This window comes from Triticum aestivum, chromosome 3B (assembly GCF_018294505.1).
Source record: "Triticum aestivum cultivar Chinese Spring chromosome 3B, IWGSC CS RefSeq v2.1, whole genome shotgun sequence".
NCBI lineage: Eukaryota > Viridiplantae > Streptophyta > Magnoliopsida > Poales > Poaceae > Triticum > Triticum aestivum.
In genome coordinates, this window is record NC_057801.1 from 109,834,897 (window position 1) to 109,857,749 (window position 22,853).

A 22,853-nucleotide genomic window follows, 5' to 3' on the forward strand; every position below is an offset into this window, starting at 1 on the left:
AAATGAAATGAGCCACAAGCTCTCTAATGCGGGCATGGTATTCATCATATTTGTGCAACATCAATCCCATATTCTTTTTGAAATGATCCTGACTCTTCTCTAAGTTGTAGCCATGGACTAACTCGTCCACACCGGCATACACGTAAAACCCAGACATTGCGCTTCCCGATGGTGGTTGGTATCCTTTTCCTTTCGGATATTGTGTTAGACACATGGCGGGCATGATCCTCGCTGGCGGCAGAGAACACGTCGACACGATCGGGGGTGAAGGAGGCATCGGAGTGGGCCACGGCAGCGACCTCTTTTTCTTCAATGTTCGCCTCGTCGAGCGCCTTGCCTGCCGGCGTCGGCTTCCTCTTCTGCCTGCGGTCGGCCAAGCAACGAGGTAGACGCTCACATGCACTCACCCATATAAAAGTGTGCATACACACACTTTACCCCTATGAGCGCCTTCGAGATACCAAGCCAATACAACATCTTAAGACTAAGGAGGTCATCATAGACGCCTTTGTAGTTGACGGAAATGTCTTCTCCCATTAAATGAACGTTGTCAGAAAACCTGAAATAAATATTTAAAGTGCAAGCACCAAGAGGGCGGCCGATCTTCCTGGACAAGGCAAAATTGTAGCAAGTCAAAGCAGAAAATAAAGATCAAAACCACAACCGGTTGATAATAAGATTATATGGCACAAACAACTTATTTATTGACACTCCAGCAAACCGGTTGAATTACCATCTCCAAACGCCTATATCCAAAGGCCATGTGGTCTTTAGCGTTCATACGTTGAAATACTGACCACGTGGAGATCCGGTAGCCGTCAAGTAACTATGCTTATTATTTTTTTTGCAAATCCACATAGTAGCCATGAAATAAAGTCCGAACCACGCGGATCCGGACATGTTCTGTCATCCAACACGTCTTTGTATCGGTCCACCGAGCGGTACAGACACACTTTTTCCTGCAAAGTGGAAGCAAATTGGGGGGGGGGGGGGGGGGGCAGCCACGCAGGACTCCGACATCCCCGGCCCTCTAAATCCCCCTTTCGGTCACATTTTCTTCCAATCCGCCCCTTCTCCCTCCTACTTTGCATCCCCACCCTTTTCGCCCGCCGTCGGCGTTGTACCTCTGCGGCCGCCACACAGGCATAGCCGGGCCTTCGCAACCAGCACCGATGCGCCCACTCGCCTTTTACGACGGCATCGTCCGCTCAGGACCTGTCCATAGCCAGGTACACTCCTCCCCTGTCGATGACGTCCATGGCAGACACCATGCCGTGTTCAGTCAAATGACAGTGAGCTAACTTTCGAATGCCATGCCATTTTTTTAGAGTACAAAAGATGGCGGGGTACACGAGCATAAAGGTGAGTTGTTCTGCGATGTGTGGTTGGCCGTACTCACGAATTTTGTAGGCAGGAACATAAGGGGGCTCTTTTAGCAGCGTGTGCATGATTCGTTTCTCGTGCGGCACATTGCGCCCTACGACATGCACATTATCCAACAATGCAATGTGAGGTCATTATCGTATCGATTGTATGCCATCCAGACCACTGTCACAAAGTTTTGTGGTGCGGTTGCTAGGCTAGAGACAAGGTGGCCATTGCGCGCGGCAGCAGAGAAGAGCGTAAGTTTTTTTTTTTTGCTCAACTTGTGATTGAATCATTCATTCACTCAATGTTTCTCTACACATTGTGTAGATCGTACGCGCTTCCGCGATGTATGATAGAGAGACGATCATTTAGGTGCATACACTATTGGATGAAACTCATTAGGTGCATACACTATTGGATGAAGCTGAAGGGACAATATGTGTAGGACAACATTATCCGTTTAACATCCGATTAATCTCGTTGAATTTGAACTATTGTTGTAATAGACTTATTTGCATGCTATGTATGGATGATTTGTCCTATTTTATATCCGAACTTTCACGAATTCCGTCGGGTTTTCACGAATTTCGTACGATCTGTTGAAATGACGTTTCAATTGTATGCGGGTAGCGTTGGATGGCTAGCTCCCGCATCCGTGTCCGCAGACTGGCCCCCTATCACTAGACAAATGCGAGAGCAAATTTACAGGTCAACGTTGGGATGCCCTAATGACACTTATTTTTGAAACAGAGGGAGCAGCAATTTAAAAAAAAATTGTTTGATTACTCCTATCTTTTTCCTAGAATAATCTACTCCTATCAAAGAAACAGTCATTACAAGTGTGTATTTCGATAAAATAGCACATACACTCATAGGCAGAAACTCCACTCTCGAGCGTCAGCAAAAATACAAGTGTCAACAAAAATACATGCTCTTATTCATCCAAGCTTTCCGGGTTTATTTATTTTTTGTCCAGATACAAGTTTATTAATAAACTGGGCTGCCATAAAATATCTGGTGCACAAAAAGGTAAGCTTAGCATTCTCAGTGAATACAAGAAACTTATAGGGGGAAACTGCATTTTGACCCAAGGGAAATGCTTCATAGCTCTCGGCTGGAAAGAAAGGGAAGCAGGCAAAAAGAAACCAGGTGACAGAATGGACAGGCATGTTGGAGAGGGAGGTGGCCGGCGAGGAGGGGTTGGCCGGAGAAGAAAAAGTGGCCGGGGAGGACGGAATGCCCGGGAGGCCCAGCGGAGGGGAGAGGGAGGTAGGTCCGGCGTGGACTCCCATGTGGGTGGTCCGGGTGGAGGAGAGGAAGGTGGAGGTGATGGCGGTGGAAGCAAAGGCGGGGACTTGTCTGGCGGCGAGCAACGCCAGATGAACCCATCCAGCAGCGAGGACGCTGCAGGCAAGCCCCAAGGCGGCGGAGGAGGAGTGGAGGGAAGCAAAGGCGGGGACTTGCCCGGCGGCGAGCAACGCCAGATGAATCCATCCAGCAGCGAGGACGCTGCAGCCAAGCCCCAAGGCGGCGGAGGAGGAGTGGAGGGAAGCAAAGGCGGGGACTTGCCCGGCGGCGAGCAACGCCAGATGAACCCATCCAGCAGCGAGGAGGCTGCGGCCAAGCCCCAAGGCGGCGGAGGAGGAGTGGAGGGAGGCAAAGGCGGGGATTTGCCCGGCGGCGGCGAGCAATGCCAGACGATCCCATCCAGCAGCGAGGAGGCTGCTGGCAAGCCCCAAGGCGGTGGAAGAGGACTGGATGGAAGCCAAGGCGGGAGCTTTACAGGCGGCGGCCAAAGCATGAACTCGCCTGCATCTCTCAAGGAAACCATCCTTGGTTGGGACGTCGATGACATCCTGGCTGATAATCAAACGGTACATCTTCTTGTCCTCGATCCCTGCGCATTCCACTTGTGCGCCTTCCCCTCCTGCCTGTCCCCCGCTGCTACCGGTGGCCGCTCGGGCTGGCCCCTCACGATCTAGTATGTACTAGTAGGAGTAGCACCGGCTTTAATCCATCAACGATTTGATTCTATGTAGTGTACTACTACTTCGCGTTAAAATAGTTTCCTGATTTGGGCACCACACTAATTTAAGTGCGTAACTGAATGCAGATGAGTAAAGTGACTACTTTTTGTTTTTCTTAGGTTATCTTTGTAGATTTTAGCCTAGAACAGTTTGCAATTTGTGATTTTATTTCTTATTAGTCAGCTCATCGCCTATTATTGAGTTGGTGCCTGATTTTTATGCAGCTTCCAGAGGTACCAGATTTCAGTGACTCTGTCGAAGAATATATGAGTGCATACTCTGCTCTTTTGGTTCAGGAATGTAGGGCTGCTGTCAAGGATGCATTGCAGAACATTCATGAATCATCACTACCTTACATTGTCAAACATATTTTACCCACAAATTCAAAGTCAGAGATTTTCCTTGACGTCGACCTCAACCTAGATGCAAAGGGCAGTTGGCATGTCGCAAGAGAGGGGGATCTTTTTCTGTTTAGTACTTACTCTCCTCAGCAAGAAGAGTTTAAGTATTCATACAAACACAGATCTTTTGGCATTGCCTCTGATATCAGTCCGCACTCCAAATTTCATCGAGGCTTCAAAGCAGATTCTACCAAAAAGTTGAAGAATTTCAGATATGCAACATTTTTGATCAACCTGAATGGTTTTCTCAGTGCTTGGAAAGCAATGCAAGTGCAGGAAAATGGAAATAACTGTGCTGGAATTCGATCAATTATGAAATTGCCAAAATTGGTAATATGCATACCATTCAATATCGACTAGCTACATGTTTATTGTGTTATACTTCCTTCCTAATCTGTTCTCCCATCTTTTTCATCATTTTGCAGCCCAGCACTGATGATCCTTGCTGCCCTCAGTCAGTCTGTTTGAATAACACGGTGTTCGGAAATCTGAGTGGACATCAACGAATCATTGCCAGTTCTGTTGCTCGAGCATTCCAGTGCAAACACGGTAATATTGTAAAGCTTCTTTGGGGCCCTCCAGGGTCTGGAAAGACGCTGGTAATCACCAAGGTTCTCCGCTATTTGCAACAATTGTCTATGAGGATTTTTATATGTGTTCCTTCAGAAGACCATGTCCTTTCATTGCTAATGCTTCTTGAAGAATCAGAATATAAATTCAATGATCTCCTTGTTCTGGATAACTTAGAGGGTAGAGAAATCACCCAAAAAGTTCGTGAAACTTGCTTACAGGATAGGTCACTGGATTTTCTGTGTTGCATCAAAATGTATGGACAATTGGTTCATGAAATGATTTTGCTTCTGAACTTGGAAATGTTCTGTACTAAAAAATGTGATCATAAATCAGTGACTCGATGTGGCAAAACCAGCCTTCCTGTCTTCAAATTGCAGGCCTTTAAGAACAGCTTCAGTACTCTTGTTACTGGTATGCGGCAATGCTTGCTCGAGCTAAAAGGCAGATTCTCAGGAATGTGCTTGACAAATGAAAATGTGGAAAGCATTGGGAATTTGCTCGACACTTTGGAAGTTTTAGATAACCTACTGAACCATAAAATAAAAGATGAGAAGAGCGTGCATCAAGCTTTTGGATTGGTAACCTTGGCACCATCTGCTGCTGGATTTCATGAGTACCCGTTTGCTGAAGAACTAAACAGTGCTAGAGTGGCATGCTTAAGAGCAGTTGAAACTTTGAAACACTCAATTACGCTTCCAAAGCATTTTCGTGAGAGAAGAGATATTGAAAACTATTGTATTCAGAAATGTCAAGTGATTGTTAGTAGCACCTGTTCCAACAATCGTTTGCTTCAGTTGGACACACACCAAATCGATCTGCTGATAGTAGATGGTGCTGCTAATATTAAAGAGTATGATTTGATTGTTCCCTTGAGGCTTCCAATCAGACATGTTTGGATGTCGGGCACTGCGAACAAGCAACCAACAACAAATAAGGTACATTTTCTTTCCATGTTATATTCTATCTATTTGCACAAATTATGCTATCCGAGTCTCTGAGCTAATCTTCACTACTTCTGTTTTATGATATAATTAGGTGGCCCAGGATGATGGGTTCTCCAATAATCTTTTCCAAAGACTATCTCAACTGGGGTTTCCAATGGATAGGCTCACGGAGCAATTTCTAATCAATCCAGCGGTTTTCCAGTTCCCGAATGAGTATTTGTATGAAGGAAAGATTTTAGGTGCTCAAAATGATTGTTCTCCAAGCTACAGTAAAGAATTCGAAAGCCTAATTCTTCAAAATTATTTATTCATGGATGTCGTCAAGACGGGTGCTAATGCTGACAATGACTTAACTGAGGAAAGCGCAATTCTTTACATCTTGCAGCAAGTGCTTTTCAAATGTATGTTCTTCACATAACTATCAAACAGTCTTTCTCAGCAGTGTATAGGCATGTTTTACTGAATTTTTCTTTTCTTACCTAATCAGCTTGGAAAGGTGTTAACAGAAAGCTCAATGTTGCTGTTGTGTGCCTACATAGTAGCCGTGCTGATGCAGTCAAAAGTCGCCTGATAAACAAACATGGCACTCAAGAGAAAATTAATTTACATGTGAAGTGTGCAAGCAGTTTGCAGGGAGAAATGTATGATGTCGTCATTATGTCAGCGCTTTCAACAGATAACAAGAAGTTTGTTCATGACCAGCATATCATCTCAACAATCACCCAAGCAAGGTTTGTGCATAGGATTGTAGTTAAATTTGATCTTGCTATAAATTTTACCACTGTTACTAAGTACTCTGGCCACAATTACATCCTGCAGATATTGCCTATGGACACTGGTTTATCTTCTTGACGCTCCTCGGCATGATGGAGTTTTCACAAAACTTCTTACTGACGCTACTGAGCGGGGGTGTTTTGTAAAATTATCACCTGTGGTCAGTGATCAGTTGGACAAAAAAGTATCTTTTGCTCATCTGTTTGGCGGTAACCCTGCTCCCAGAAAGGTAAACCTTTTATAGTAATGTTATCAGCTAATTTTGAAGTGCCTTTTTTCCTTGAAAGAGGTTGGAAGGAACGAACCAGCAGTTAGGTCCTCGATGGAGCTATTTTAAGCCTGGGAGTAGAATTTTTCTTTACGATGAGAACTCTAAAGACCACTATAGGAATTTCTTTTTTTTTCTTATTTGGACTTTTGAGATGAAATATATATATATATATATATATATATATATATATATATATATATATATATATATATATATATTTATTTTCATTTTGAGCAGCAACTCTAGTTGTGACCTGCAAGTATCAGTTAGTTGCATAGGTAAATAATAAGAATATTGAGTTTGAAGTTGTAGTCATGACCATCACAGAACATTGACAGGACTTGCATTCCCTTATCTTTGGGTTTGTCTATGTGAACTGGGGCATATTTCACACAATATTGTTTGGTATATGTTGTTTGTATTTAGTTGGTATAGCATATTAGCATGTCACATTTGTTTGTCTTTTGTAATGAATCATTGATAAAGATATTGTGCATTGCTAATCTACAGCCTACTATTTTACCCTGTATTTTAGGTTACTATTGAATTCACTTGGAATGGCAGGCCTCACAACAGCAAATATATTTTAGCTGATTTGCGAGATCAGAAAAGTTCTGGTACGCATGACGTATTTTGAAATATTACCTGATCTTGGTTGTCTATTATATCCACAGGGATACTCTATTTGGTTGGATAATCTTACTTTTGTTCCATACAGATACTTGCACGCTTCAATCTGCTTTGGCGGCGATGGAGTCCACGAAAAAATTCCAGTACTCAAAATTTAAACCACCAAAAGATTTTGAGTGGATTTTATCCGATGCTCATTTGAGGTTAGAATACAAGGTTACCACTAAGAAAGACATCGGAGAAGAAGTGGACATGCCTCAAAGGGGCTGCAAACGCCTTGACACTGGTCTACACATTCTCAAAGAGACTGGGGCCATAGCACACAAACCTCAGCAGCCCGAGGTGATATATATGCATTAGTTGTTCTATCATGTGGTTTGTTTCAATGAATGTGATTTACAAGAGGAGGAGGAGGGGGGGGGGGGTAGTTTGCGTATTGCTTCTGTTATATTCCTGCAAAACTTTAAAGTACAACCTCTGTAACTTAATACAAGACAATTGAACTGCAAAAACGTCTTATATAAGTTACGGAGGTAGTATTCTATATCGTAGTAAACGGGAATTTTTTAGTTACATGCCACCAGCCACTACATAAATATGACATTTAGAGATATAAGAACCCCGAAAAGAGCGATCAGTCATATACTGATTGTAATGTTGGGTTCTGTCACTGCCAGATGCTATGACAGATGTCTTGCCATGTGTCTTAGTTGGCACCTATCTTGCATGCACAACAAGCAAATATTCCATCTCCTGACTACTCCCTCCGTCCCGAAATACTTGTCATCAAAATGAATGAAAATGGATGTATCTAGAACTAAAATACATCTAGATACATCTATTTCAATGACAAGTATTTCCGGACGGAGGGAGTACTAATTTCTAATCAATTTTTGCATTGGCTTATTGCTGCATAGGAAATTGATAGTAGTGTTTCAGACTTCAAGGTTGCCCTAGTTAGATTTGGACTTTGAAGTCCCAATAGGATATTTATCTACTATTGCTAATTATCTTTCTAGTCAGTTTGTCTTCCAATAGTACATATTCGTTCCATTGCTGCAACGATAAAAAGTACAATTAGCAGGAACTAAGATCGTAATAAGGGGTACAGGACTGAGGGCGTAGAGCTTCTCTTAGTTCTGAAGCTCTGTCGCTTCTGTCCATGAAACATATGTTTATTAGCATCATGACCATTTCTGTCATTTGTGGTCTAGCACCATTACTGTAGTGGCAGTACATCTGTGCAATCATCTAGGATCTGCTAAGGCTGCATGAGTTCTTGGTATCTCAATAAGGTTACATGGCTACAAAGCTTCAAGCAAACAAGCATGGGTGCCCAGTTAAGTCATGAGTTGTGTTTCTTGGGAGAGGCAAGAGCATAGGAGGAACTTGGAGGAAACACTGAGGATTGTGTTGACTGGTTTGGTTGGGGCATTTTATTTATTTGAAGAATTATGATGATGATGATAAGTAAATCATTATATGGCCATGCATTTTTTGGGTTGAAATAAAGAAGCTTTGTAGTTGTATGTTGGTAGAGCCAAAAGTCCTGTTCCTCCGGGGATATCTGAGGAAGACAAGGTTAAAATTCTAAATATCAGAATAGAAAATAAGCTTATAGTTTTTCTCATGAAGTAAGAATTAGCCCTGTCCAGAAAATAGGCTTTGAATGACCTAGAGTTGCTATAGGAATTTCTTATGCGGTTGGTTCTAAAAATTATAAAAAAAAATCTAGTTGATAATATCGACTAGTCTAGTTGTGAAGAATCATGCTCAAAAGTAGGTGATTTTATAAGGAGTCAAAATAGTTCAGTTTGTAGATTACAGTATTTGTGGAATGATGGTCAAGAGGGAAGTGGGGTTTGGGGTCTGATCTGGGCAGGGCAGGGCAGGGCAGGGCAATGGTACTGGGCAGCACTGGTCATGTTTAGTGGCAGAGTACAAATGCAATCCTGGGTTCTCGAATTGAATGTATGTGGAATGTTTTGAGGATGTATAGGGTTATATATAGATTGTCTGCTACTAAAAGGCCGGATGCCCTGAGGTGAATAGGCATGAGCTATAATATTTTTTGTTTATAGGGTCCTCGAATTGAATGCATTAGTTTTATGTGCATGAGGTATACTATCTTTTTGGAGATAAATTCTCTAGAGAAATCCAATAGTCTTGTGTTATAATTATAGTGTGTTTCCTTTTTGTCCGAGAGATTCATTAATATACATTCATAATTAAGATTCTTCATTGAATCACTGCTTGTTTTTTAATGTATAATTTAACCTTAGCACAAACTCTATTGTGTATCTGCTCTTGCAGCAGGTGAGCCCACGCCGTTTCAAGCTTAAGTCGTATTCAAGACTGGAGATCAATGAAAATGGAGGCATGAGTGTTGCTGCCCGTGCTGTAGTTGATGGAACCTTCTTCTTGATGCATTTTAAAGTTTCGCGAAACTACTTCACATTGAAGCCTGGACAGGTTTATCACTTCGACGCCAACAATGCATACTTAAGCCCCTCATTTTTGATACCAGCATCTCATGCTGTGATGATGATTGGGTCAGGGGATACCCATATATACACAGAATTGCCGAGCGGAGACATACAGCATGAAAAAAGTGTCCATGTGAACTTTCAGAACAGCGCTGGAAAGCTGCTCGGTGATGACGGTTTTGGTAAAATTGGGTCGAGCTCTGTGCGGGGTCTATACCAGCTCACAATCTGAACACGCAGGACATTTTTGATCCCTGGTTTTGTAAAAACAAACTAACAGAGGACACCAACGTTAATTGAAACCCTGAATTTTATGCAGGGGTGAAAGTTTGGATGTTAATTGCCTACTTTCTGGATAACATCTTATACTATTACCAAATACTTTATGCACTGGTCATGTTAATCTTGGATGCTAGCTGCCTACTTATACTATTTGGTAAATATACTGAGAATTTCGGTAGCAAAATGGTACCTGTATGGCTGTATCTCACGGAGGGGTGACGCGCGGCCTGTTCTGGGATTGTACTACGACGTAAGAGATCAAGACCTCGAGGCGGCGCCCCCCGTGTCACCTTTGGCCTTCTCGTCGACGCATTCGCAGCGGCCAGCGGGCGTGCACGGCGTTGTGGTGTGCTACTTGCCGGGAGAGATCGCCCAGATTGCTTTGGCTCCACCTCATGATCCCGCTCTGCCGACCATTTGCACTGCTACGTGTCCAGGTGAGGAGGTGCAGGTGGGAGGTGGCCGGGCGTCGCCCTTCACCGGGGCGCCGGCCGTCGAAGGCCCCGCTTCCTCCGGTGCCGCGTGCCCCGGTCCATCTCGGCGACGCCTTCGACGCAACGGACTGGGGACAAAGGGCCGGCTGTGTTTTGGAAGGTGTCGGAACTGACGATGCGATCGTACGGAGGGACTGGGTACGCGCGTGATTTAGGGCAAGCCGATCCCCTAAAAACCTCCTAAAAACCGGATCCGGCTTGCCTGCTCCCTTCCCATGCTCCCATCCGTGCTCCCACCTTATCCTATAGCTGTCTTTTTCCCTTTTTCCTTTCTAATATAATCATCCCCCCTGATTTTAAGGGGATGGGGCCGGACCTTATTTTGGTCCAATCAAATCAAGCCACGTATGCGGGAGCATGGATGGGCGCACGTGAGGGGAGCAGGCAAGTCTCGTCCCTAAAAACCTTGGGTCCCGATAACTGCCACACGTGTGGTGCATCGGGTAGTTGTGCCACACGCCTCGTGTGGCATGGACAGCAATCAGCCCACACACTTGCGTGTGGGCAAAATAACTAATGCCCACACATATCTTTTTTCCCCTCCCGAACCCTTTCACACACGTGCGTGTGGGCGAAGTTGATAACGCCCACACGCCCGTATGTCAGGCCTCGTACCTTCCTGGTCCCGCACGCGACGCGTGACGCCCACCGCGCGCCCGCAGTTGCCATGGTCCAGACCCTCGTCCATGTTCGTTTAACTGCAGTTGCCATGTCGCTGAACTACGGTTGCCATGTCGGACAACTGCAGTTGCCATGGTTGCTCAACTGCAGTTGCCATGTATGGTCTGATCTGATGTAGTTGCCATGATTTCATAACTTTAGGAGTTGCCACATACTAACACCAGGCAGTTGAGAGAGTTGCCATGTGCTCACAAGTATGCTAGGGCAGTTGCCATGTAAAAAGGAAGAGTTGCCATCTGCTAACGTACACGTTAGGGCAGTTGCCATGTACGTGCACGTTGGGGCAGTTGCCATGTACCGTGCAAAAACACATGGCAACTCGGCAAAAGAGAGTTGCCATCTGCTTACGTGCATACTAGGCAGTTGCCGTGTACCCTACAAAAACACATGACAACTCGGGTAAAAAAGAGAGTTGCCACCTGCTTATAAAGCACACTAGGGGCAGTTGCCATGTACGCTGCAAAAATACATGGCAACTAGCAGCTGGGGTGAGGGAGAGGAGACGGGCGTGTGGACGAGATGACAAATGCCCACACACCAGCCCTTGTGCGTGACTGAAAACTGGTGTGTGGGTGAACTGCTAAACGCCCACACACCGGCCCCTCCATGTGGTAAAACGGATGTGTGGGCGAACTATGTCACACACCACACACGCCTTGTCCTACGTGGCACAGAAAATCAGCCAGATTGTGCCAAGATTCGTGCATATAGTACTGGACGGTAATGGATGCGTGTGGTTCAGATGGTCAACGCCCACACGTGTGGGCGTTAACATTTCCAAAAACCTTTAGTGAGTACTCTCATCTAGATGTGCTATAAGTATTGCACATCTAAGTATATCAGTTTTGCAAAAAAAACATCTAGATGTGCCATAAGTATTGTACATCTAAGTATATCAGTTTTGCTAAAACACGTCTAGATGTGCCATAAGTATTGCACATCTAAGTCTTATGTCATAAATCTAATGCGGAGATTCGTGTGAGTATTTTGTTTTTTCGTTCTTCATTTTCTTGCTATGCTTGATTAAGTCACTTAGAGGTGCGATACCTAAGACACATCTAGATGTGCCTTAAACACACCCGAAGTATATTTACGTTGTTAACATTTGGTCGAATCTAGCTAATCCCCTAAATTTAATGGACTGTAATTTTATTTTCTTTAACTTATCCATTTCTACTAATTTACTGTTGAACTACATATTAGCATACATAGAGATGTTAGCATTGACAACAGAGATGATAACACAGCCGGCCCTTTGATGCCAGTGCACATTGACACTGGAGATGTTAGCACTGAAGAGTTGTGTTCTGATATGAAACACTTTGATGCTGAGATGGAGGAGCAACAATATATGAAACTAAGAGCTATTTTCTCATGAAGAAAAAGTGATAAAATCTGCTCACCAGCACTGAGCTGTGTGAAGCACTCTGTTGGAATAGGTGGGTTGAGAAGAAGAAGGAAAAAGAAAGAAGTCTAAATTTGCTTCTACAGAAAATAGAGTATCTTAGGAAGTTAATTTAATTACATAAAACTTAGATTCAGGAAATAATGAGAGGGATTTTCTGAAATGTAAGAGGATTGGGCCAAGACCATAAGAAGAGATATGTGAGAGAGATGATAAATGGTCATAGATTAGACTTGTGGGGATTTCTGAAACCATTAAACATAACTTTTCTAAAAATGAATTACACAACTTGTGTGGTGGGAGGAACTATGAATGGTGTTGGAATGAACCTAGAGGGATGTATGGGGGGATCTTAATGGGAGTGAATAAAGACAGGTTCAATGTGGAACATACAGAACAAGGGGTGAATTTTCTTAGAATGCTAGTTTATGATAAAAATATCAAGATCTACTGGAATCAGATTACAATGTATGGAGATGCTTAGCTGGAAGGGAAAGCTAGCTTCCTAGCTGAGCTGGCTAGATTATATCATGACAACCCCTTGCCTTGTTTGGTAGGGGGGATTTCAATATTATTAGAAATGAGAAAGATAAAAAAGAACCTGCTCAGACTGAGCAGTGGACTTTTATGTTTAATGCAATTATTGAGCAAGCTGGGCTGAGAGAACTGCCCCTAAATGGAAAACAATTTACTTGGGCTAACAATTTGGCTGATCCTACCTATGAAAAATTAGATAGGGTGTTAATGTGTCTAGCTTGGGAAGAAAATTATCCATTAACTATACAACAAGCCTTTGCTAGGGAGGTATCAGACCACACTCCATTGTTTCTAGACACTGAGGAAGGACAGGCTGATAAACACATTTTCAGATATGAAAATGCATGGGCTTTAAGAGATGGATTTAAAGAATTGGTATATAAAACTTGGAATGAGAGATATAATGGAGATATCTTCGGGAGGTATCAGACCACACTCCATTGTTTCTAGACACTAGGGAAGGACAGACTGATAAACACATTTTCAGATATGAAAATGCATGGGCTTTAAGAGATGGATTTAAAGAATTGGTATATAAAATTTGAAATGAGAGATATAATGAAGATAGAGAGGTGTCAGCTTAGATCAAGGAATTTGAGGAAGAAAACCAAAGGATGGAATAGAAATGTTGATGCATGGTATAAAAGGATTAAAATTGACATTATTAAAAATCTAGATGAGATTGATAAAAAAGCTGAGGTTACAGGATTAACTTTTGCAGATAGAACAAATCAAAAAGAATTAAGAGAGCTGCTGAAAAGAGTGATGATTCAGGAAGAAATGAAGTGGCTTCAGAGATATAAAGATAAGGAAATAACATATGCGGATGGTAACACCAGATATTATCATGCAAAAGTGAATGGGAGAAGGAGAAAGAATATAGTTATTTCCTTAGAACAAGAAGAAGGAATGGTAGAAGGGGAAGAAAACTTAATGAAGTATATTACAAACTTCTATAAAAAATTGTTTGGGCGCCCTGAAGAAACCTAGATTTCCATGAAAGATCTAGAGTTAAAGAACATTACTGAAGAAGAAAAGAAAATTTTAATGGCGCCCTTTTCTCTTAATGAGATTAAAGAGGTGGTTTTTTGGGACGAAGAGAAATAAGAGTCCTGGACCAGATGGGTTCCCGGCTATTTTTTATCATGAGTTTTTGGACTTGGTCAAATGGGACATTAAGGCTTTGGTGGAAGAATTTGCCAAAGGGAATATACTAGACTTAACTATGGTATCATTACCCTAGTCCCAAAAACAGCTGATGCCAAACAAATTCAAAAGTTTAGACCAATCCGTCAAATCTCAAAGGTTCCCCTGATAGGTGGTGTGATTGGGTCATGAAAACAATGAGGGGGGCAGGTGAAGGTTATTGGTGAAGTTGGACCATATTTTGGGACATATAAAGGAATCAAACAGGGAGATGCAATGTCCCCCCTCTTATTTGACTTAGCTATTGATGCCTTGGCTGTACTCACTGGAACATGATTTGGTTGGGGATGAAAGTAATAAAGGGTTTAACATGCTGCAATATGCAGATGATACAGTTTTCCTAATTCAAGATGATATTGAAAGTGTAAAAAACCTTAAGTTTATCCTGGGAGCCTTTGAACAAATGTCAGGACTCAAAATTAATTTTCATAAAAGTGAACTGATGCTCTTTGGGAAAGCCAAGGAGAAGCAGGACATATATCACGAAATCCTTACCTGTAAAATGGGTATGGTGCCTATAAAAATATTTAGGGATGCCAGTATCTGACTCCGGAATTAGAAACACTCACTGGAAGTGTGTGACTGAAAAAATTGAGAAAAGATGTAGCTGTTGGCAAGGGAAATTCTTGGGTTCTATTACAGGAAGAATTACTTTTGTTCATGCTTTCCTAACAAATATACCCCTCTTAATGATGTACTTTTATCCTATGCCTAAAGGGGTGATCAAGAAAGCGGATTTTTACAGACCAGGTTAGTATGGCAAGAAGATGATAATATTAAAAAGTATCATTTAGTGAACTGGAAAACCTGTTGTACTACCGAAAGAGGTAGGGGGCTTGGGGATTTTAAACCTGTAACTAATGAATATTTCCTTATTAGCTAAATGGTTCTAAAAAATGGAAACAGAAGAAGGGCCGTGGCAAGAGATAATTCATAGGAAATATGGAGGAGGGGTTGTTTTCTTTCTTTGGCTAGAAAAAAACCTGGGGACTCCCAGTTTTGGTCCAGTTTGATGGATGCCAAAGAGGTTTTCTACAGATTTGCTAAAAAGAAGCTGGGAGATGGGGAAAATACTAGGTTTTGGGAAGATATATGGGTAGATGACAAAACACTGAAAGAAGCCTATCCCAGATTATATGACCTATGTTTTGAACCACAACATAACAATGGCAGAATCCATTCAGAAAGGATGGCAGGGGTTTAGGTTCAGAAGAACACTTTATGGGGATACTCTGAGGCTATGGAATAGTCTAAAGAGTAGGTGTGAGGAAATTGAAATGTGAGAGGAGAGAGATAAGATAATCTGGACCCTTATTGCTGACAATTTTTTCCTATTAAATCCTTATATAGATGACCGGTGGCTGTTGATCTCAACTTCCCACAAAGTTCTTGTGGAAAGTCAAGGTTCCAGCTAAAATTAAGGTCTTCCTATGGCTAGTCAGTAGGAAGAGCATACTTACTAGAGACTCCCTCCTAAAGAGATGATGGAAAGGAGAAAAGAATTGTGTGTTTTGTAGAAAAAATGAATCGGTAGATCACTTCTTTTTTACATGTTCGGCTGCATCTGTGATATGGAGCTTGGTTAAATGCTCATTTGGGTTGGAAAAAACTCGTACATCAATTCAGGAATGCTTGGGGGCGGTTGCTAATAAATTTAGGAGAAATGATAAGAAACTGGTTCTAGTGGGTATCTCTGCCTTATTTTGGGCTGTGTGGAAATGTAGGAACGGAATAATCTTTGATAATAAGAGAACTACCGATCCTATGAGTCTGATCAAACTAATGAGCCATTAGATGATGGATTTGTCAATTTTTCAGATAAAGGAGCAGGAAAAAAGGTGCTGGAGTTGGGAGCAAAATTACTAGAGCGAGTAGAAAGTGAGGTCTATGCAGCTTCGTAGGGGTGGAGAATCAACGTGGAGTGACTGGAAGGATGAAGAAAAAAAGCCTCCTCGTGCTGTAGCCGATAGTCTTCGTTTGGTTACTTGCTGTCTAGCGGTATATCTTTTGGAGTTTGATGGTCTTAGAATGGATGAATGTATTATAAGACTATGATGTGATAGCTGGTTGTTGACTCGCTTAACTCTAAACATTTCCCATCGGGGATGTGGCAGAGCGAGGGGGGAGGGGGGATCCGTCGCTCTCTTTAATTCTATAGTTTGGAATGCTATGGTTTTATTTAATGAAAATCGGAAGGGGAGAGCCCTTGCTTTATAAAAAAACATATTAGCACACATATAAAAACTAACCATAAATATGAAGGTTTAAGCAAATCATGAATAGAGTATTACAAACTGAATTATTAAAATTCAAACACACCGAATGGTTCAAATGTAGCAAATAGCCTGAGAAAGCACAACTAGGATGTCCTATGAAGTTGCTAGTGATGCTCAATAAGATTTTCTTGGAGCTGAGTATGAACTTGTCGGTTCTCGATCCCATGATGCTCTTCAAGGAATGCCTGGAACCTATTCGGATGATACTCTTGCTCAACATGAGTCACGTTGGTGATGTACTAAAAGTTCTCGGGTCTATCCTAATACGTCTCCAACGTATCTATAATTTATGAAGTATTCATGCTGTTATATTATCATTCCTGGATGTTTTACAATCATTTTATAGCAACTTTATATCATTTTTGGGACTAACCTATTGACATAGTGCCCAGTGCCAGTTGTTGTTTTTTGCTTGTTTTTACATCGCAGAAAATCAATACCAAACGGAGAATGCAACAAAACTTTTTGGAGAATTTTTATGGACCAGAAGACACAATTTGGGCCAAAGAAGTACCAGAGGGGTGCCCCGAGGGGGGCACAACCCACCTAGGTGTGCCTAGGGGGCCAGGAACGCCCTGGTGGGTTGTGCCCACCTCGGTGGCCTCCCGCACCGCCTCTTCACCCTATAAATTCCCAAATATTCCAAAAACCCTAGGGGAGTCGATAGATCAGAAGTTCCGCCGTCGCAAGCCTCTGTAGCCACGAAAAACAAATCTAGACCCCGTTCGGCACTCTGCCGGAGGGGAAAATCATCACCGGTGGCCATCTTCATCATCTCGGAAGCCACCATGATGAGGAGGGAGTAGTGCACCCTCGGAGCCGAGGGTTTGTACCAGTAGCTATGTGTTTAATCTCTCTCTCTCTCTTGTGTTCTTGAGATGTCACGATCTTGATGTATCACGGGGTTTGTTAATATAATTAGATCATATGGTGTTTCCCCCTCTCTATCTTGTGATGAATTGAGTTTTCCCTTTGAGATTTCACTTTTATCGGATTGAATAATTTTATGGATTTGAGAACACTTAATGTATGTCTTGCTATGAATACCCGTGGTGACAACGGGGTATCATCTTGATTTCACTTGATATGTCTTTTGGCACTCAACTCACGGATTCCCGAGGCGACATTAGGGTAATCTATGCATAGGGGTTGATGCACATTCTCGTCTTTGTTTCTCTAGTAGAAATCTTGGGGCACTCTTTGAGGTTCTTTGTGTTGGATTGAGTATTATGAATCTAAAATTGTTTGATGCATATCGTATAATCAACTCACAGATACTCGCGGTGACATTGGAGTATCTAGGTGACATTAGAGTTTGTTGATGTGTATCATATGGTGTTATTTTAGTACAAACTCTTGGATAGATCGACCAGAAAGAATAGCTTGGTGTTATTTTAGTACAAACTCTAGGATAGATTGATCAGAAAGAATAACTTTGAGGTGGTTCCTTACCCTACAAACAATTTCTTATTATGTTCTCCGCTAGATAAGAACTTTGGAGTGATTCTTCATCGCACGTTGAGGGATGGTTATATGATCCAATTATATTAGCATTGTTGAGAGATTGCACTAGCAAAAGTACGGACCCTAGGCCTCATTTTCAAGCATTGCAATACCGTTTGTGCTCTGTTTTATCAATTGCTACCTTGCTTTTTTTTATTGTTCCTATTACAAAAATCAATATCTATTATCACTACTACGCTTGTATCACCATCTCTTCACCGAACTACTCTACGATACAAATTTACATTGTATTTGGTGTGTTGGGGACACAAGAGAATTTTTATTATTTGGTTGCACAGTTATTTGAGAGAGACCATCTTCATCCTACGCCTCCCATGTATTGATAAACCTTAGGTCATCCACTTGAGGGAAAATTGCTACTGTCCTACAAAAATCTGCGCTTGGAGGCACAACACAAGTCTACAAGAATAACTTGTGTAGTAGACATCAAGCTCTCTTCTTGCGCCATTGTCGAGGAGGTGAGTGCTTGAAGGTAATATCTTTAGATCTTGCAATTGAATCTTTTAGTTTCTTGTTTTATCACTAGTTTGATTTATAAAAGAAAACAAAAAATGGAATTGAGGTGGCCTAATATTATTCGTCTTTATCATGTCTTTCTTGAAAATGATGGAAAGAAAAATTATGCTCAATTGATATAAGAAGAATTCTATAAAATGTTTAACAAAAAATCTTTGAATGATGAGCATGATTACAATGTTGTTGATATGAACTCTTTGAATATCCATGATGCTAACGATATGCAAAGCTACAAGCTTGGGGATGCTATGTTCGATGAAGATGATATTTCTTGTTCCCCAAGTTTTGATGAGAAAATTTATTATGATGATAGCATGCCTCCTATTTATGATGATTATAGTGATGAAAGTGTATTTATAGAGACCATGACTTTAGTTAGTGATGAATGCACTATTTTGAAAGATGTTTCAATTGACTATGATAAAAAGTTCCTATCTATGATGATTATGGTGATGACATGTATGCTATAAAGAATAATGATAACCATGAAACTTGTCATCATGATTTTAATTTTCAATTGAATTATGCCAATCAAGTATCACATTATAGTTATTTTGTTGAATTTGCTCCCACTACTATTCATGAGAAGAAATTTGCTTATGTGGAGAGTAATAAAATTTCTATGCTTGTGGATCATGAAAAGAATGCTTTATTTGATAGTTATATTGTTGAATTCATTCATGATGCTACTGAAAATTATTATGAGAAGGAAACATATGCTTTCATATATTGCAATAATATCAAGTTTCCTCTCTATGTGTTGAAAATCTTGAAGTTTTGCTTGTTTTGCCGTCCTATGCGAGTTGATTCTTGTTCCCATAAGTTGTTTGCTCACAAAATCCCTATGCATAGGAAGTGGGTTAGACTTAAATGTGCTAGTCATATGCTTCATGATGCTCTCTTTGTGTTTCAATTCTTATGCGAGCATCATTGAAATCATCATGCCTAGCTAAAAGGGCATTAAAGAAAAGTGCTTGTTGGGAGACAACCCAACATTTACCACTACTATTTTTGTGTGTTCACTTGACTAAGATACCGTACTAATCATGTTTAATAACTTTTGTTTCAATAAAGTACCAAGTAAAGCCTTTGGGATAGTGGGGATGATAGTTGATTTGATCCTATTGAAAAACAGAAACTTTTGCGTCCAGTAGCAAAATTTCTAAAATTTACTGGAGGTGATAAAATTCTGAGTTTTTGACACATGATTGATATAAAAATTTCCTACATTGTTCTAATTTTTCAGAATGTTTGGAGGAACATAAGTATGGTAGTTGTCCAGATCATTACAGACTGTTCTGTTTTTGACAGATTCTGTTTTCAATGCATTGTTTGCTTGCTTTCTAGTTTCTATGGCTTATATTGCTCAATATAAATTGTGTAAATGATAAGGTAAAGTAGGAATTGTCTGAGAACAATTATGAATCTTGTCTTTGACAGTACCAAAGTGAATGATTTGCTCTTCATCATACTAACTGAACTCACGAAGTTCCGTTAAGTTTTGTGTGATTGAAGTTTTCAAGTTTTTGGTGAGATATCGATATGAGGAGAATAAGGGGTGACAAGAGCCTAAAATTGGGGATTCCCAAGGCACCCCAAAGGTAAAATTCAAGGAATACCCAAGCAACTAAGCTTGGGGATGTCCCGGAAGGCATCCCCTCTTTCGTCTCCAACATTATCGGTAACCTCACTGGGAGCTATATTTTCATTCGTCACATGATATGAGTTTTGCTTGGAGAGTAATTTTATTTTGTTAGGATTTTCTTTTTGTTATTTAGAATAATGTTTTGCATCTTTCATTTCAATAAAAGTGGCAAGGATATCCCTCACCATGCTTAGTTTGCAAGTATATGAGTTGTTGTTTGAAAACTAAAAGTTTATCGCTATTGAAAAAATTCCCGAGAAAAGTAAAAATGTGATAAAATGTTGAATTTTCTTGAACAATAATCTATGATAAATTTTCTATAGTGTGGTAAGTTTTTAGAATTTTTTGAGTTACAGAAGTATGGATCTTCTTGCATCCTTTACAGATCGTCCTGTTTTGGCAGATTGCTGTTATGTTTGCATTGTTTGCATGTGTTTGCTTGTTTAATGATTCTATTTGAGGATATGAGTATTAAATATGTAGATGCATTTAGTATGAAATGTTGAATAATAATTTTTGTGATTTTCTACAGTAGAGAAATGATAAGGTTATTGCATTGATTTAGACTATCTTATCTCACGAGTTCTTGTTGAGTTTTGTGTGGATGAAGTTTTTAAGATTTAGGGAAACCGTGATATAAAAGGAATGAAGGAGATGCAAAAGATGAAGCTTGGGGATTCCCAATGCATCCCAAGATAATATTTCAAGAATTCTCATGCATCTAAGCTTGGGGATGCCCCGGTAGGCATCCCGCCTTTCTTCGTCAACAATTATCGGTTAGCCTCGGTTGAGCCTAAGGTTTTGCTTCTTCACATGGTGTGTGCTATTCTTGGAATGCCATTTTATTTTTTCCTTTGATGTTTTAATAAATACTTAGATCTGAAAGTTTTAAATAAGAGAGAGTCCTCAATTAGCTACGCATCTACTTAAGTACTCGCTTGATCTTCACTTTTATCTTCTTGGAGTAGTTTCTCTTTTACTCTTGTGCTTCACTTATATCCTATGAGTAAATTGTTGAATGAATTGAATAACATGAAGTTGAAATTATATGTTCATATTATGCCTAGTAGTAGCTTCAGATTTGGTTTAGAAAGTGAAATCTTTTTAAGCTTGACAATCACAATATTGGTCATACAAGCAATTCCTGAATGATTAGTATAAGGAAGAGAACTTTCACATGCAAATATATTATCTTGGAAATCTTCTATGATTGTGAATGCCCATTAACTATTTTCAAACTTGAGAAAATTAGTTGAAGTTGGATAGGAAGACAATGCAATGAGTTATGGTTGTGTATATTTGCATAGAAGTTATATTGTCATGGATCATCCAACATGTGGTGTTTGCCTAGGATCTTTTGCTAGCTAAAAATTCGTACTAAGTAGATATACTACCTGTGCATCCGAAAAACATTAAACCATGTTTCTTGCCATGAGTGTCCACTATACCTACCTATGGATTGAATAAGATCCTTCAAGTAAGTTGTCGTCGGTGCATAAAGCAATAAAAATTGCTCCTAAATATGTTTGATTTTTATTGTAAGGGAAAATTAAGCGTTGTACGAACTTGTGATGGCAAAGTAATAAAAGCGACAGACTTCATAATAAAGGGTGCTATCATAAGGGGCAATATAACGTGACGTTCCTTTGCATTAAGAGTTTGGGCATCCACATAAATAGCGCATGACAACCTCTGCTTCCCTCTGCGAAGGGCCTATCTTTTACTTTTCAATATTTACTTTTATGCAAGAGTCAATAGTATGCTGTATGCATTCTCATTTCAACTTCAATTATCCTCTAGTTGGCAAGCATCATGTGGTGGGGAAAGATCTAGGCACGTATGGCCAATCAAATATATTTGATCATGATTTATTATTGTTGACATTTATCTCTATGATAAATGAGTTGGGAGGCGAAACATTAAGCCCCCATCTTTCTTTGTGTTCGATGGATGGCATTTGTTCTAAGAATATGATTTGAGTACTAGCAATCATGGAAGACTATATGATGATTGAGTATGTGGAGCTCTTACTTAGATTGAATAAGTTGAATTGCAATTGTTTGGTGACTAACAATATAGGTTGTTGAGTTTCAAGAGAATTCATTGTTTGAACCTTAACATGTGAATTGGTTGCTACTTTGTCATGATGAGTTTTATGAGAAATAGTTGCTGTTATGATGCTAGGAAAAGTCATTTAAATTATCATTGATCAAACTTATGCGCTTTTCTAGCATTCACACTTCATAAATTATTTCTTATTACCATTTACCTACTCGAGGACGAGTAGGAATTAAGCTTGGGGATGCTGATATGTCTCCAATGTATCTATAATTTATGAAGTATTCATGTTGTTATATTATCATTCCTGGATGTTTTACAGTAATTTATTAGCAACTTTATATCATCTTTGGGACTAACCTACTAACATAGTGCCCAGTGCTAGTTGTTGTTTTTGCTTGTTTTTTACATCGTAGAAAATCAATACCAAATGGAGTCCAAATGTAGCAAAACTTTTTGGAGAATTTTTATGGACCAGAAGACACAACTTGGGCCAAAGAAGTACCAGACGGGTGCTCTGAGGGGGGCACAACCCACCTGAGCGCGCCTGGGGACACAACCCACCCAGACGCGCCCTGATGGGTTGTGCCCACGTCGGTGGCCTCTCGCACCGCCTCTTCGCCCTATAAATTCCTAAATATTCCAAAAACCTTAGGGGAGTCGACAGATCAGAAGTTCCGCCGCCGCAAGCTTCTGTAGCAATGAAAACCAATCTAGACCCCATTCCGGCACTCTGCCTAAGGGGGTAATCATCA

The 22,853-nt window shown here is 40.8% G+C and overlaps 1 protein-coding gene across 1 annotated transcript; it reads left to right on the top strand.

Moving 5' to 3' along the window:
• Positions 1-2,512: 2,512 nt before the first annotated feature.
• LOC123068894 (uncharacterized) lies at positions 2,513-9,792 on the top strand. The gene is made up of 9 exons (XM_044491577.1): positions 2,513-3,242; positions 3,620-4,126; positions 4,222-5,304; positions 5,405-5,714; positions 5,801-6,044; positions 6,133-6,316; positions 6,894-6,975; positions 7,077-7,330; positions 9,302-9,792. Exons 1-9 carry the CDS (start codon positions 2,526-2,528, stop codon positions 9,704-9,706), a joined length of 3,786 nt encoding a protein of 1,261 aa, XP_044347512.1. The 5' UTR covers positions 2,513-2,525; the 3' UTR covers positions 9,707-9,792.
• Positions 9,793-22,853: the final 13,061 nt, after the last annotated feature.